This window comes from Papaver somniferum, chromosome 1 (assembly GCF_003573695.1).
Source record: "Papaver somniferum cultivar HN1 chromosome 1, ASM357369v1, whole genome shotgun sequence".
Taxonomy (NCBI): Eukaryota; Viridiplantae; Streptophyta; class Magnoliopsida; order Ranunculales; family Papaveraceae; genus Papaver; species Papaver somniferum.
Window position 1 is genome coordinate 236,640,592 of NC_039358.1, and position 17,053 is coordinate 236,657,644.

At 37.0% G+C, this 17,053-nt stretch overlaps 3 protein-coding genes across 3 annotated transcripts; 2 read left to right on the forward strand and 1 right to left on the reverse strand.

The window, feature by feature from the left end:
* The first annotated feature begins 6,615 nt into the window (after nucleotides 1-6,615).
* LOC113273232 (uncharacterized mitochondrial protein AtMg00810-like) lies at nucleotides 6,616-7,290 on the forward strand. The gene has a single exon (XM_026522987.1). It carries the CDS (start codon nucleotides 6,616-6,618, stop codon nucleotides 7,288-7,290), a length of 675 nt encoding a protein of 224 aa, XP_026378772.1.
* A 5,368-nt stretch (nucleotides 7,291-12,658) lies between these two features.
* LOC113338929 (cytochrome c oxidase assembly factor 5-like) lies at nucleotides 12,659-15,172 on the forward strand. The gene is made up of 3 exons (XM_026584323.1): nucleotides 12,659-12,809; nucleotides 13,079-13,183; nucleotides 14,740-15,172. Exons 1-3 carry the CDS (start codon nucleotides 12,741-12,743, stop codon nucleotides 14,779-14,781), a joined length of 216 nt encoding a protein of 71 aa, XP_026440108.1. The 5' UTR covers nucleotides 12,659-12,740; the 3' UTR covers nucleotides 14,782-15,172.
* Nucleotides 15,173-15,418: 246 nt separating this feature from the next.
* LOC113273241 (bidirectional sugar transporter SWEET7b-like) lies at nucleotides 15,419-16,153 on the reverse strand. Its single transcript, XM_026522994.1, has one exon. The coding sequence runs from the start codon at nucleotides 16,151-16,153 to the stop codon at nucleotides 15,419-15,421; it is 735 nt and encodes a 244-aa protein (XP_026378779.1).
* Between the last annotated feature and the right edge of the window lie 900 nt (nucleotides 16,154-17,053).

A 17,053-nucleotide genomic window follows, 5' to 3' on the forward strand; every position in this document is an offset into this window, starting at 1 on the left:
TCACGATCTTGGCCCATACATCAACTAGACGTCAAGAATGCTTTTCTTCATGGTGATCTAACTGAGACAGTCTGTATGCATCAGCCTCCAGGATTTGTTGACCCTGATCACCCAGATCACGTATGTAGATTACGTAGATCTCTCTACGGCCTCAAGCAGGCTCCCCGTGCATGGTTTCAGAGATTTTCCAAGTTCATCACAAGTTGTGGTTTCCGCGGTAGTGTATGTGATCCCTCTCTTTTTGTTTATCAATCAGGATCCGAAACGGCATACTTACTTTTATATGTTGATGACATTATTTTGACTGCCTCTACTGATGCTCTCCTATGCCGCTTTATTGATTTGATGAAGAGAGAGTTTGCTATGTCTGACCTTGGTCCACTACATCATTTTCTGGGCATCACAGTTACTCGTTCATCCTCAGGATTATTTTTGTCTCAGTCATTATATGCACATGACATCATCGCGCGTGCCTCCATGACAAAATGTAATCCAGTGGCTACTCCGGTCGACACCGATTCCAAGCTCAGTGCCACCTCTGGCCCAGCATTTTCGGATCCTACTCTATACAGAAGCCTAGAAGGTGCTCTTCAGTACCTCACTTTTACTCGGCCGGACATTGCATACGCAGTTCAGCAGGTATGTCTATTTATGCATGACCCCCGTGAGCCTCACATGCATGCCCTCAAGCGAATCCTTCGCTATCTTCAGGGCACTAACAACCACGGACTGTTCCTCTTGGTTTCCATTATTTCTGGCCTAACAGCATACTCTGATGCTGACTGGGACGGTTGTCCTGACTCTCGCCGATCGACATCTGGCTTTTGTATCTTTCTTGGTGACAATCTCATCTCCTGGTCCTCCAAGCGACAAGCAACAGTCTCTCGATCCAGTGCTGAAGCGGAATACCGGGGGGTAGCAAATGCGGTTGCTGAGACAACATGGCTACGCAACCTTCTTCTAGAGCTTCATCTACCTCTACGACGTGCTACCATTGTTTACTGTGACAATGTAAGTGCGATATATATGTCTGGAGATCCTGTTCAACATCAGCGCACCAAACATGTGGAGATTGATATACACTTTGTTCGTGAACGAGTTCGTATTGGTGCCATTCAAGTCTTACACGTCCCCTCTGAGAACCAGTATGCTGACATTTTCACCAAGAGGCTTCCTCGTCAGTTATTTGTTCGTTTTCGTTCTAGTCTCAGCGTTTGTTCCTCTCCCGCTCAGACTAAGGGGGTGTGATAGACTTTATATTATCCTGTTACCTTATTTACCTTTTGGGAGATTATCTCCCTTTACTTAGGCTGTAATGACAAAAGATATTATCAAGGTTTTTATATATATTGGTCCCTGGAGAACATTACTGTTCAAGGGAATTATCATCAAATCCAAGACTTTCAATTATAATTTATGTGCCCATAAAAATTTTACCAACTTGGATGGTTCATTAGTTAGCTGGGCTGATTTTTTTTCTTCCGCACACGTCCATTGTTCATTATTAGTTAGTTACTTCAAGTCACGTTTCTACTCACATAATTGCCTAAAGCCAATTGTGTTGCTCCATGATACAGATTGTGCTCCAATTTGCGTGAAGCCAACACACCATGCAGCAACATACTTAAAAAGCTCTGCTCTCTCATCAGTCGGACACACCTTGTCCATGTTTGGGTTACTGAATCAAATTCACCAGCTCAGAGATAGGCCTTGTCGCGTAGTCTGTGTTTGGGTCAGAGAGAAGTGAAATTACCAGCTCAAGCGAGGAGATCCCCGAGATCGAGACCAGGTGTAAGAAGATCTGAGTTTATCACATTAGTTGTTTTCCCTCTAGTAACTCAAGTAAGCTTCGGGTGGTTGAATCTGGTAGAGGGGGTATGTAACATGCTTGTTCTTGAACTACATTTGTTTTTAAGATCTGCAGTATGTTTTTGAATCAAAGGCTTCAATTTGAGCCTGATACCCTCCTTTGTAAACGTCTACATGTTTGGTCTCCTTCCCTCTATCTCTTATGCATTCAGTTCATTTTCATTACATCCTTCCTTAATCCTTCCATTTTAAGTTTCTTGCAAGTCTTCACCGAATTTGAACAAGGGATTCCTTTTTTCATTTGTTATTATGTCTACCTTGAAAGAATATTAGAGACATTCTTGATCTCGGTAAGTACAGACTACCGAAACATACTGCATGTTATCTGATACTGACTGGCGACAAAATTCATAATTTTATTTTTCTGATATGGAACCAAAAAATAATTTTACGATTTTCACCTTTAGCAAGCAAACCTTTAGCAAGCAAAGAAAATTCACCATAACAACTGCCTGTGTGTGCTCTATACATGCCATTATAAAAACTATGAACGGTAGAGAGGGGAATGACTCTAGCAAAGGGAATGGTTAAAGGTCTGGATTTATTATCCCAGACTTGGACCTTAAAATTTGTCCCAATTATAAACACTGAGTCCATCAAATGGCATTGATGCATCTAACAGAACCTCTATGTTTCTATTTTTCCAATTTTTGCTGTTACTGGACAGCGGATACGTCATTTTATTGGTTATTTGGGCATACTTTCCATCAATCAAAAAGAATAAAAAGAAATGGGAGCTCGTGTCATATCAAAAATCTAAGGCTTTGTTTTTGTTAGATCATTCTATGACTCATCCTATGGCTGATATTTCTTCTTGTTAGATACTTGACAGCCTGGCTATATAGTAGGGATACTATAGTATGCATTTATTACGTATCAAATGTGATGTATGTTTTGAGTCATTGTCCTGTCTATATAAAGGAATGAGTCCTATATTTTCTACTTCAAGTTTGTTAATCAATATTAGTACAACTCTTACACGGTATCAGATATCAAAAGAGAATTCTGACTTCTCTCTGATCCTGCACCTTCACCATTAAACCTGCCACTTTCTTCAATGACAAGAACTACACAAAATCTTCAAGCTTCTTCCGTTGTTTCACATCTCTGATCTTACCAACAATTAAACAATCATGGCTTGTTTCCACCTTTATCTTCTCCAAACAGATCACAACCTGTAAATTCGTCTCAACCTTCTACATCTACTCAACCACCGCCTTCTTCATCTCATTTACCTACTCCACCTCTTACATTTCCGATCTCACCTGTTGTTTCTCCAATATCTCCATCTTTACTACACCATACTCCGATTCAATTTCCCTCTTATACTTCAACTTTTTACAACTTTTCTCAACAATACCGACCTTTACAACAACAAATGCCTAAACTTGTGTCGTCTCCACAATCACCACATCAACAACACCAATATCACCAACAACAACACCAATACCAATACCAATTTACTCATCAATTTCAACAACAGGCTTACAATTCTTTTCAGTTTCAAAGTAAATTTAGCATTCCTTTTCCTAATATTGCAAATTTTGTGTCTGAAAAATTAAATAGTTCGAATTATCTTGTGTGGAAAGATCAGATGGCTTCAATTTTTATTTGTACCAATCCTTATGGCTTTGTTGATGGCTCTACTCCCTCTGAACAACCTGTGATCATGCTTAACAATACTCAGGTTCCAAATCCTCATTATCTTGAGTGGTTACAGTTCGATAAATTTGTTGGATCATGTATCAATGATTCTGTTGATAAATCTTTATCATCAGAACTCCTTGGCAAAGTTTCTGCAAGGGAAAAATGGTTGCATCTTGCGAAAATCTTTACTGAACAAATTTTCGCCAGAAAATCTATGTTACGATCTCAATTACATTCTATCAAGAAAAGATCGTCAACAATCAGTGAGTTCCTACATCAACTCAAAAATATCTCCGATTCACTTGCAGAGATTGGTGAACCTGTTCCAGATGCAGATCTAGTTATGTATTCACTTAAAGGCTTAGGCAGAGAGTACATTGACTTTGTGGTAAGTGTTTAAAATAGAGAACCTCCACTTCCTTTCTCTGAAATTACGCTCTAGATTGATCAGTCATGAACAATTTCTAAAGGAATAAGATACAGATTCATTTTCTTCTCTTATTTCTGATCCAACAAATGCAGCCTTCTATGTCAAAAAGCACAACTCATCTTATAATTCTTCTTTTAGAAAACCTAGTGCACCTCCTGGATTTATCAATTTCAACAATAATGCTTCATCATCATCTATTGGTTTTAATAAGAATGAGTTTCATCTTACTCAAAAACAAAATGATGCACCACCTTGTCAGATTTGTTTAAAAGATGTACATCTTTCACCTAGAGGTATATACCTTCCAAGAACAGTGGTCCTCATCCTCAGAAGGCCTTTCTTGGTCTTGATCTCAATACAAGAAGTAGTGCTGATTCTACTCCTTGGTTTCATAATGAATTCGACTACAATGTGCAACTTCCTTCTAACTTTGAATCTGGAGATTACTGGGGATAAAGTACAGCTGGTCCTGTGTTGATACCTGACTCTGGTGCATCTAGACATATGACAAATGACTCCACATTTCTCAACCACACTGCTCCTCACTCTTGCCAAGAACAAGTAATGGTAGGAGATGGTAAGCTTCTTCCTATCTCTTTAACAGGTTCTTCAGTTTTGTCCACTACAAGTAATAACTTTACTCTCCATAAAGTTTTATATGTGCCACCTCTTCAACACCACTTATTATCTGTTGCTCAGTTCACAAAAGATAATCATTGTGCTTTTATATTTTATCCATGGGGTTATGGAATCAAGTCTTTGAAGAACAACCGTATTCTGGCTAGAGGCAAAGTGCAGGATGGCTTATACCCTATCAAGACTTCTTCTACTTCACATATTGCTCTCTCTTCAGTTCTAGCTTCTTCAACTTTGTGGCATTCAAGATTAGGTCATCCTGCTCAGAAGATACTTCAAAAACTAGAAGTTGTTGCTGCTATGCAGTAAATCTTCTACTTCAGTTTGTGGTTGTTGTCAGTTAGGTAAAAACAAATGTCTTCCCTTTCAGTCTACTGGTTCTGTGTCTACCACCCCTTTAGTACTGGTTCATTGTGATATTTGGGGACCAGCACCTGTGCACTCTCATCTTGGTTTTAGATATTATATACTTTTTGTAGATGATTGCGCTAAATTCAGCTGGATTTATCCCATGAAAAATAAATCAGATTGTACTAAATGTTTCAAAGTGTTTAAGTCTCTTTTTGAGAACTTGTTTAATGTCAAAATCAAATACTTTCAATGTGATGGAGGACTTGAGATTACCAAAGTTCCATTCAGGGAATTTATTGACTATTGTGGTATTGCTTTGAGGATATCTTGTCCTTATCTTCATCAACAAAATGGTTCTGCAGAGAGGAAACATAGACACATCACAGAGGTTGGCAATACTTTATCTTTTAATGCCTCATTATCCAAGAAATTTTGGTTTGCCTCCTTCCTAGCTGCTGTGTTTCTCATTAACAGATTACCCACTAAGGTATTAGACTACAAATCCTCTTACGAAGCACTTTATCATTCTAAACCTGATTACTATATTCTCAGAGTGTATGGATGCCGTTTTTATCCAAATTTAGTGCCTTATAAGAAAGATAAACTAAGCCCAAAATCCACAGCTTGTGTTTTCTTAGGATACAATATCCATCATAAGGGTTACAAATGTATGGATTTACTAACTCAGAGAATTTATGTTACCACTCATGTGGTATTTGATGAGACAAATTTTCCATTTGATGCTCATGTTGTTTCCTCTCCTTCATCAGCTGATTTGTACAGCCTTCTGGCTCCACTGAATTATGTACTTAGTCACCAAAAGATACTCCAGTTCATCATACTTCTTCACCTGAGTTATGTAATGCATCATCAAAGGATTCTTCTTCCCTGCATACTTCTTCCACTTAGTCTAATACTACTTCACCAGCAGAGTCTTCTCCTATTGCTTCTCCTACTGCTTCATCAAAGGATACTTATACTTCTTCAGGGATGCACACAAGGTCTAAATATGGTATTCATTTACCTAAACCTCTTTTTCTAAGGACTTTGTAGTAAATTCTGCTCTTAAACATCTTGTTCCCTTTGTTGTACTTAATAAAGAATTACATTCTTCTGATCCAAAAACTTTTAAAGAAGCCATAAAGAAACCTATTTGGATCAAAGCAATACATAATGAATATGAAGCTCTTCCAAATAACAACACCTTTATTCATGTTCCTTAGGATCCTTCTATGAATGTACTTGGCTATAAATGGGTGTTTAAGACTAAGCTAAATGCAAATGGCACTATTGAGAGACATAAAGCTAGATTGGCAGCTAAGGGTTATCATCAGGTTGATGGAATTGATTTTGAAGAGACTTTTAGTCCAGTAGTCAAAGCCACCACTATTAGATGTGTTTTAAGTCTTGCTTTATCTCAAAATTGGTCTATAAGACATTTGGATGTTAGTAATGCATTTTTGCATGGCCATCTTTCTGCAACTGTTTATATGGAACAACCACCTGGCTTTGTGGATCCTCAACATCCAAAACATGTTTGTTTGCTTCAGAAATCTCTCTAAGGTCTTAAGCAAGCACCAAGAGCATGGTATGAGAGGTTCAGTCAATATCTTCTTAAATTTGGTTTCTCCAATTCTGCTTGTGATACTTCCATGTTCATATATCAAAAAGGAGTTGCAAGGATGATTCTCTTAGTTTATATTGATGATATCATTCTAGTTGGTTCTTCAGAAGAGCTTCTTCAATCCTTCATTATGTCTCTCAACAGTGAGTTTGCTATTAAGGATCTAGGCCCATTACATTATTTCTTGGGTATTCAGGCTACTTGTGATTCATCAGCTAAGAAGTTATTGTTAACCCAAAATAAATATTCTTTGGATCTTCTAAAGAAACATGATATGTTGGGATGTAATCCATGCAAAACTCCAGTTGCTCAAGGTCAAAGGGATTCAGTGTGTGATGGAACAGCCTTATCTGATATCACTTCTTTTAGAAGTTTGGTGGGTGGTCTTCAATACCTCACTCTCACTCGACCTGACATTAGCTTTGCAGCTAACTATGTCAGTCATTTCTTACATTGTCCAACAGACATCCATCTTCAGCTAGCTAAGAGGATTTTACGCTACATCAAAGGGTCTCTTGGTCAGGGGCTTACACTGTCTTCTGGTAATTGTTCTGACTTACAGGCTTACAGTGATAGTGATTGGGATGGTTGCCCAGATACTCGTAAATCAACCTATGGATATTGTGTTTTTTTTGGTGGTAATCTGGTTTCTTGGTCATCCAAGAAACAACAGACTATTTCTCGTTCTTCCACAGAGGCTGAGTATCGTGGTTTAGCTAATGCCGCTGCATAAATTTTATGGCTCTCTTATCTGTTTGAAGAATTGTTCGTTCATGTTTCTCTGCCCTACAAGTTGTTTTGTGATAATCAGGGTGCTGGCAATCTTACTGCTATCCGATCTTTCATGCTTGCACCAAACACATTGAGGTAGACTATCACATGATCAGTGATCTTGTTCATTTGGATTTCTGAGAGTTTCTTATGTTCATACTTCTCATCAGATAGCTGATATATTTACTAACGGTCTCTCCAAGTCACAGTTCAGTGTTTTGAAGACCAAAGTGATGCCTGCTGTACGGACTTCAGTTTGAGGGGGGATGTTAGATCATCCTGTGACTCATCCTATGGCTGATATTTCTTCTTTTCAGATACTTGACAGCCTGGCTATACTGTACGGATACTGTAGTATGCATTTATTACGTATCACATGTGATGTATGTTTTCAATCATTGTCCTGTCTATATAAAGGACCGAGTCCTGTATTTTCTACTTCAAGTTTGTTAATCAATACTAGTACGACTCTTACTGTTCTGATATCACTCTAAAAGTTGCTTTTGATTTTTCGAAGTAGAAAAAGTCAAAAATTAATTTTTGGTACACAATTCTAAAATGAAAAACATTAACCTTTTGTGAAACGAAGATTTTTTTCTTCGGACTTCTGTTTTTCCAAATATGTCAAAAGGGTCCTCCCTACTCTCAAGAGGTCCCGTATGTCACTCTGTATGTGCTTTCAAAAAAAATAAAAGTTACTTAATTAAAAGGCTTCAAAATACTAACGAAGTTAGGGTATACCCAGATTAATAGGGACATTAGGAAGTAAAACCCAAAGCTCCCTAGTCATCTATTTTTGAAAATGTCTAAACTGCCATTAATCAACTTGTTTAGTTTAGTTAATCTAGTTTGATTAATTAGTTGAATTAAAAGTTACGAAATCTTGTTTTCATTAGTGAACTTTTTTGTTGGAAGGTTTTTGAGAAAAATAATTGTTTTGAGAATTGGTTTTGTAACGAAAATTAAACCACACAAGCCAAACACTTTTAATAAGGGGGATGCATAGTTGTTTAATGGTTTTATTCTCCAAATTGCAGAAGAAATCAACATTTTCAAAAATCAGAGGATGAAAAGTAGGCATGCTCGACCCATAAAAAGCAAACCAGATATACACTTTTTTTTTCTTTCATAAAACCATGACGACCAACAATAAAATTGGGCGAAGCAAATCTTGTTTTCTGGGAGTTATTAATCGTCAAGGCTTAGCTTTTCAAAACCTGACGACTATTCATACTACACAAATGTTACTTTCAGAAAAATAACTTTTTGAAAGTCGTCACGCTATTTAGTGTATTACCATGACAACTGAAAATAAATACGAAAAATCGCCATGGTCGACGAAAAAAATACCATGACGACCGTATGAAAAATCGATGAGATTTTCGTTTAAAAATGATGAGATATAAGGAGAATAAAGAATTGATCATTTAGTTGAAGAAGGAGGAGGACGAAACGAGGGATCTATAACCAAAAGAGGATTAGTTTTAATTATTATTAAGAGTAGGGTGATTAGGTAACTTTGTACATATTGAACATCCCTTATCCCATTATTATGGTGGGGAACAAAATTTGTATATCCCAATTCATTTGGGTATATTCCAATTCGGCCTGTTTCATAATAGGTCTGTCTGTAATAGGCTTCTTGAACTATCCATCTAAGACTTATAACACCACCTTTTACCCCATTGAAAATCATCCGTCAAAAGTTAACGACTGAAATTTAAATCAGTAGATTGTAGGGACTTATAAGAAGATGGTGGATCAAAATATGTGATTTAAATTCATTATCATTTGAGTTTTGTCCCTGAAGCAAAGAACGGGAAGCTGGAAGGCCCCATTACTCTATTCTTTACTTTAAGAGGTTTGTTGGACCTGCATCCATAATAGGCCGCTTCTCCAACAATCCATTTACCAAAACACCAAAAACATTTTTAGCCGTTGATCATTTCTAGGTTTCCTTATAAATTTTGTGTTTTTTTTTTTTGCACCTAACTCATTTTCTTCTCTTATTGTTATTGCTGCCGCCGCCAATGGATTCATCAAGATTCAGGTTATGGATGATGAAGAACATGAAACCCAAACCCTGGTTTGATATTTTCCTCTCAGAATTTAAGTAAGTGTTTAAAATTTCTTTGATTTTCGTTGAAACATTCCTCTTTTAAGCAAATTCACTGATGTTTTTGTTGTTGTTGATAGGCTTTTTCTAGATATCTCTACTGCTTGGAGATGGGATCGATCCATATGCAGCTGGGGATAATTAGTTAGCGAAAGAGTATCAGCTCATGTCCAATCTGGATGTACATTTTGGAGAAGGAAAACTCGCTGATTTCCTTGGAGGTATGAGTCAATGAGTGCTTCCTAAACAGGTGAATTCATTATTTGTGTAGATAAAAGCAGTTCAATTGTTATTATTTTGGTCTTATTAATTAGAAGCCGTTCTGGTTGATTTCATGTATATGCATGTGTCTATCTATATATGTACACATAGGCAGCATATAAGACATGTAATGTAGAAACTGTTTTATTTGGACAAACTTTACCATGAAAAAACCGAATCCGGCCTAGAACTATTCCTAATTATCCGATATGGACTTTCAGGACAAAAAGGGTAGGAAACAAAAAATATTTATGGTAATATCCCAAAGACTCATGACACTGGATATTTGGGTACCTCGTCAGCTGACACGCTGGCTGGAGGGTCAGCTCCTAAATACGCTGAAGATGAATGATTTCTGAGTCGGTTTCTGCATCCATGTTCCAACTGTCATGCAACTAATGGTTCAATTTCATCAATACAGGTTTTGTATCTCTTTTATCACGTTTTGTGATTCCTTCTAATCAAATTTGCTATTAATTATCCAGTTTTCTATTACAAAATCCAATTTTCTGAAGATCCAGTTAATTATCTTCCATCTTAGATAAAATGAATTCACCTGATCAGATGTAATGGAACATAACATACCCTTTTGTTTTGTTTATCTAATGTGCATAGAACAAATTGGTTGCTAGTAGGCTTCATGTCACTTTGATTGGTCATTTGACATATATCCCAGCAAGATAAACCACTTGTTAAGAAAATGTCGAAGTTGTTGTTCCCGCTTTTTATTAAAGCCAGCAATACTCATTTGTCAAAACCAGTTAACATTCTGTTTGGTTTCTGCTGGTGTTTTTATGCAGAATCTGAACTAAGGGCTGTTTGACCAAGTATTATTGATGGCATCTTCAATGCCATGGTGAGCGCGCAGCAACCTATAGAGGATCTTTTTTATAGCATCTTCAACACCACGGTGAGCGCGCAACAACCTATAGAACAGTAAGCAGTGGCTGCAACAGGGTATCTTCAACACCATGGCGAGCAACAACTTATAGAGGATTATGCCATACAAGCTAACTGATCATCTTCAACACTACGGCGAGCAACAACCTATAAGGGGATTATATCTCATAGCATTTCAGTCCCTGGCAAAGGAAGAACCGGTTTGTTGGGTTATTCCACATGGACGAGACTATGCTGCAGCCAAAACAAAGTCAACTGATTACCAATGTGAGCTTTCAATTAATAATTTCTGTGCGCATAAAAAATTAACCTACTTGGCTGGTTTATTAGTTGGCTGCGATGGATTTTTTTTGTTCTGCAAGTCACGTTTCAACTCACATAATTGCCTAAACCCAATTGTGTTGCTCTATGTTACAGATTGTTCTCCAAGTTACACAAAACCAGCAACAGAACCAACATCTTGCGTTCAAAAATCACGTCCCTGATGTCGAGAGTCCTAATGGCAGATCTTGTGGGTGTTAAATATCCCCTTGATGGAGTTCAAGCTGTGCATCTTACAACAGAAATAGGCAGGTTGCCTGAGGGTATCTTTGTTATGGCAAAGGAGGAGTTTGAAGTCTCATTTGCTAAGACTTCAACTCCTTGACACTTTTGCAGTAAACAACACATCCTGCTACAAGGCTCTCCTCTCTCATCAGTCGGTGTTAAAATTTTCAAAATTGTGCGAATTGTTGGTTCCTTGATTTGGCTCTAGTCGTTTTTTTAAACACTAGGTTATCCCTCCCTTTCCTTAAGTATGCTAATTAGTAATTAGGCCTTTCATGGCGTCATTTTTATAAATATGTTAAAAGAAACATTGGAGTTGATACAGCTTGTCCATGTTTGGGTCACAAATTCACCAGCTTACAGACAAGCCTAGTCTAGCAGTCTGTGTTTGATTCAGAGAAAAGTGAAATTACCAGCTCAAGCTAGGAGATGCCCGAGGTCAAGACCAGGTATAAGAACATTTGAGTTGATCAATGTGATTAGTTGTCTCTCTAGTAACTCAAGTAAACTTCCTGTGGTTGAATCTTGTAGAGGGGGTACATAAGTTTTTAAATTCTGCACTATGTTTTTGAATCTCTCCTTCAATTCGATCCTCATACCCTCATCTTGCAAGTCTGCTAGCATTTTTTTTCTTCAGTTTTCATTGTCCGTTATGTACATCTTTGTAATTCTATTGTAAAGATTTGCTGGACTAAAGAATTTGAACTGGAAATTCAATTGTTAAAGATGCAGCTATGTTAGTCGTTCTTGATTCTGATCTTAGATAGCCCGTAGCCAATCAAGTGTATTGTAAACACTCTGATTTCCATCTAATAGCATTTGGTGCATCCAACAGAGCCTGTGTTTCTGCTTTTTCTTGTGGTCATTGGACAACTGATTTTCATTTGGGGAATTGTCGTTATCATCCTTGTCGTCTGGGCATACTATTTGTCCAGAAAAAAAATAAAAATAAAACTGGATGAAACAAAGCACAAATTTGTTACTCATATGTTGCTCGAACATTTTTTATCTAGCAGCATCGCAGATCAACATTCTATTTTTCCTATTCTTCATATTTTTTAATCTAGCAAATATTTGTTGAAAGACAGATTGATAAAATGCCGTAAGGGACAAAGCCAAGGATTGACTAACCCTGGTTTTAGCCCCCTAAGATCTCCAAAACCATAAAAAAATCCTTGATTTTATAACATACTTTATATCTAATCCACCTAATCGTTAAATTTAGCCCACTAATGTGTGTGTAATTATTTTTTAATCCCCATCATTTTCAAAGTCTGGCTCCACCACTGAATGCCGTTCCAAACAAAGCAAGAACAGAAGCTGACGACACATCCAATACTCGAAAGGGTCCTCTGACTCCTCTCAATAATCAAGAGGTCTGTTGGACTTGGATCCATAATAGGCTTCTTCAATTGTCCATTTACCAAAGCCCATTATAACATTCGACTTTTACCACCCATCTTGTTGCTAATTAACACCCATCTTTTACTAAATAACATCCCTCTTTTCTTTTACTTCTCCAGAAACTTTAAAGTCTGGAAATCAATTTTTGCTCTGAAATCTCTGAAGAAGAGGAGGAAGAAGAAGAAATGTCAAAGTCTTGCAAAGGGTTAGCGATGGAACTAGTCAAGTGCTTAAGTGAAACTGACTGTATTAAGGTACTTCTTATTCATTAAAAACCCCCTTTCTTTCTTTCTCTCTTCGCCCTTTCTTCTTTTCATTGATTATCATGATGAATTTCTTCATCAATGATTGAACTGATGTGTTTTAGGATGTGGGTTTTTGATGATTCAGCATGGGTTCTGTTTAATTTTGTGAAATTTGACGGAGAACTTATCAATTTCTACTCTTTTGATAGTTAGGGTTTAAATAGTATGAGTTCATCATATTTTTGATTAGGAAAATCTTAACAGTATATGTAACGTAGGTTGAGAAGAGATCATACAAAGAATGTGCTGGTGAGAAGTGTCCATCTATTTCAGCTGAGTGTATTGGGTTAAGAGAGACTTATTTCAATTGCAAAAGAGGCCAGGTATGATATTTATGTTGTTTGCTAGGGAAATTTGATTCCTTAAATGGTTCGTTTTTTCTGTTCTGAGATTGAAGCCTTAACCTATTAGGTTGTTTAATGAAGGCTTAACCAATTTGGTGTAGAAAGTGTGTTATGTTCGTGTATAATAAAGGCTTATTAGGTTGATTCATTGAAATGGCTGGTGCAGTCGTGAAATGAGTTCTGTTTTCAATTTCAACAGGCTAATGTATATCTACTGCATCACTTATGTCATCTACACGTAGTTTGTTAATGTGACCCAAGGTTTTAGATTTTAGGTTTTGTTCATAAGTCTTCATTGTAACCTGTTGATAGATTAGGAACCAGAGTTTGCCAGGATGGGCGTGCAGGAATGCAAAGGCCATATTTCGTTTTACACTAGAGCATCTGATGAATGCTTGAGATTTATAAGATCTTTGTGAGATTCCTTATCCTGCTAGAGTGTAGATTAAACAAAGAAGAGGAATAAGGCCCATTTTGTTTAATTCAGTTCTCTCCATTCTGTGTTGTTTCTGTTTTTTCATTTGCTTGCGCTGAATGAAAGTTAATGCCCAAGGAGAAATAGGAAGGCGAAAAACCACTCAACAAAGTTTGTAGTTCAGTTTGTACATCTCACGATATCTCATTATACGATGCGTGCAACCTGCTCATTCAAAAGTTTAGTCTAGCGCTGGTCTTGGAATGGGATCAGTCCTAAAATTGACCTCCCTATACATATTGAGAAGATTCTGGAAGAACATTAGACATAACAATACCTCATCAATTGCTAGGAGAACTGATAATTGTGCCCTTTTAAAATTTCAAAGTCTTAAATTTAGCAACTGAAAATTACCCAAAATACATGTGTACCCTAGCATGACGGATAGATGTTATCACTGACGCTCAAACTACCAAGCACAGTTCTTTTATAACAGGATAAGCATTGTTAGCATCCTTAAAAGTACCCACAGAACAAGCACTGTTAGAAGTAGCTAAAAAGCCTTTGAGCCACCCTGCTTGGCATGCTGCAGAAATCACTGTGAATTCCAGGCAGAGAAGTATGCTTCTTGTGTGTTTCTGCAAATTGGATGTGTTTTGTAGTGAATGTTGGGCTTATTGAGCAGCAACAAACTCAGTGAGCCTGCTTTTCGCAGGACACCAAGCAGGGCCTTCATTCTACAAATGAGAATATGCTGAATTCTTTTTTGTTCTTACAAATTCAGTTCGCCTGCAAAATTATCCACGGAATAAGTAGCTAAAAAGCCTTTGAACCACTCCCATATTCTGCTTAACTTCGTCTGTTTGTTTTCGCCCACTCACTAGTTATCTAGGTTGAGGAAATTACACTAGTTTGCTGTGTGTTACTTTAACCCTGCTTAGTATGCTGCACAAATTATTGCAAATTCTTGGCAGAGAAGTTTGCTTCTTCTTGTGTGTTTCTGCACAAATTATTGTGAATTCTTGAGAAGCTACAAACTCAGTGAGCCTGCAAATTTTCGCTGGACACCAAGCAGGGCCTTCGTTCTACTAATAAGCTGATTTTTTTTTTGTTGCTTTAGGTTGATATGAGAGCTAGAATTCGTGGAAACAAGGGCTACTAGTAGAACGTATGTGCAAGCAGGAAATGAGAGTTTACTTCTGCTGCTGTTAAACCGTTGAAGATTGTATAAATGCAACTAGCTAGCTGAATGCTCTTTATAATGCGGCAGTTTGTATGAAAATCTTAGACAGAAAACTATCCGTGATTCATCTTTTTGTCAAGGTTTTGTGGATGCTGGTAGGAGATGCACAATATACAAAAAAAAGATGCACTTCAAGTTGGAAAAAACAAAATTTGTGATTTATTAGTTTCTTCTAAAACTTTTTGGGTTTCATACTCAAGGATGGGAAATCTGAAATTTCTCTTTTACATCAAACCTGGATTTTGGAAGCTCTATTTCTGGGCATGATATGTTAGGAAAGTGACTATTGCATTTTTGTGTTTCTTTTCAATAAGCTTGTTCATACACACAAAAAATCAACATTTTGTAGATCTTTCATATTTATGGTTAAATGTACCTCTCTGGGTTATGTTTTACTTAATAAAATCTCATGAAATTTGCATCAATAAAAAATTAAAAACTACGAAGAAATCCCTTACAATTATGACTACCAACATTAAGAAAAGATTAAACTAACTTCAAAAAAAAAAAGAAAGAAAGATGAAAGAAATTCAGTTTTTGTTGAACCCCAATTTGTTCATTCGTTTTTCACCATGGAATTAGTTTTCTTAACCGAGTCTTTGAGAATGGAATGAGAGACATCAACCCAATCTCCATCGTCTACCTCCTCCATTGGCTGTGTGTTGTTGTACCACCACCATACTCCGATTTGGATTAAACCAAGAAGAAATCCGAACCCACTAGTTACCACTAAAAAGATATCCAAACGGAGAAGTGCTAAAACTAACTGACACCCACCGTTTAGAGCATTGAAAAGCAGAAGGTATTTCGGCATATACTGGCTGCTCTTTGTTTCATAAACCTGAGGCAGATTGTCGAGTGGCATAACATACATCATCATGTTGACTGCGGCGCACAAAATTCCGATTGTCGTGAATCTGTTCTCCACCAGCAGAGTGAACAGCACTGCTGTAATGTTGAAAACAGCTACACCAGCCAACATTGTCATCACATAACGCCTTCCTTTCTCGGTTGCATATTTTATGAATATGCAAACGTAGGTGAGTTCAATCATAAGACCGATACCGTTAATTGCAACGATAAGAGCACCATGTGGATGAACAAAAGGTAAACCATAGAGAACCCATAGTAGACAATTCAGAACTCCAGCTAAATAAGGATTTGGAGAAAAGTCCTCTACTGTTCCTTTTTTGATAATTTGATAAAACGTAGGTGCTGGCGAAATAAACAAACCAAAAGATATGATGTTACCTATAATTCCGAGGCTATCGATCAGATCTGTATTAACCATCTTGACTACCAAATCGATTGATCAAAGAAGAAGAACGAATCACGATCGAGCAGGCTGAATACTATAGATATGACACAGACAGATGAATGTTGAAGGTAGAGACAAGAGAGGTCTGATGTTAACCATCTTCACACTAGATATTACTTGCTGCAGAAGAAAAGTATAGAGTTTATATTGTACGCAAATACTGCTTGTTATATATGGTTGATAGAGCTTAGCTGTAAGTAGAATACCAATAATTCTAACTTTATGCGGAAAAATCTCAACAAATATGGAAATCATATATTTCGGCAAGGAAAGTATGAAGTTTATATGGTATATTATAAATACTGCTTGCCGGAATTTTCCATAAAATCAGCTGGGGAGACCCTAGCTAATCTTTCACTGAATAAACACCAGCTCCAGGACTCACTCCTTCCTAATCATTTAATAAAATCATTAACTTAAGAATTCCAGAACATGTTCTGAATACAATCATTAACTTGAGAATTCAATCATTAACCAAGAATCTAATCCACAAATTGTTATCCTAAATTAAACCCTAATCCTAACTACAATCGTTAACAACTAATCAATTAAATTAACACTAATTAAACACTAATCATTCAGGGGTATTTTAGCATTTATGAAAATAGGTTGGATAAGGGATACCCTAGAAACACTATTTCCAACCATGTTTTTGTCTTATTCAATATGCCCCAAAATTTTCTTGTATGCCCCAAACGATGGTTCTCATTTAATACTCACAATAGTACATGAAATTTAGACAAGATTTCTCTTACAGGATTACAAGGCAAGCATGTGGACCTAAAGAGAGCACCAAACTTAACGGTATGAACATTTCTCAGAACTGTTATTACAGATGACCAAGAAAACATCTTTCAGCAGAGCAAAACAAGA

Excerpts from the sequence above, each read along its gene's own strand:
- LOC113273232 (XM_026522987.1), top strand. The coding sequence starts at position 6,616 with ATGATTCTCTTAGTTTATATTGATGATATCATTCTAGTTGGTTCTTCA.
- LOC113338929 (XM_026584323.1), top strand. The coding sequence starts at position 12,741 with ATGTCAAAGTCTTGCAAAGGGTTAGCGATGGAACTAGTCAAGTGCTTA. Across the intron at positions 12,810-13,078 it reads GTGAAACTGACTGTATTAAG|GTTGAGAAGAGATCATACAA; the intron begins GTACTTCTTATT and ends TATGTAACGTAG. Across the intron at positions 13,184-14,739 it reads TCAATTGCAAAAGAGGCCAG|GTTGATATGAGAGCTAGAAT; the intron begins GTATGATATTTA and ends TTGTTGCTTTAG.
- LOC113273241 (XM_026522994.1), bottom strand. The coding sequence starts at position 16,153 with ATGGTTAATACAGATCTGATCGATAGCCTCGGAATTATAGGTAACATC.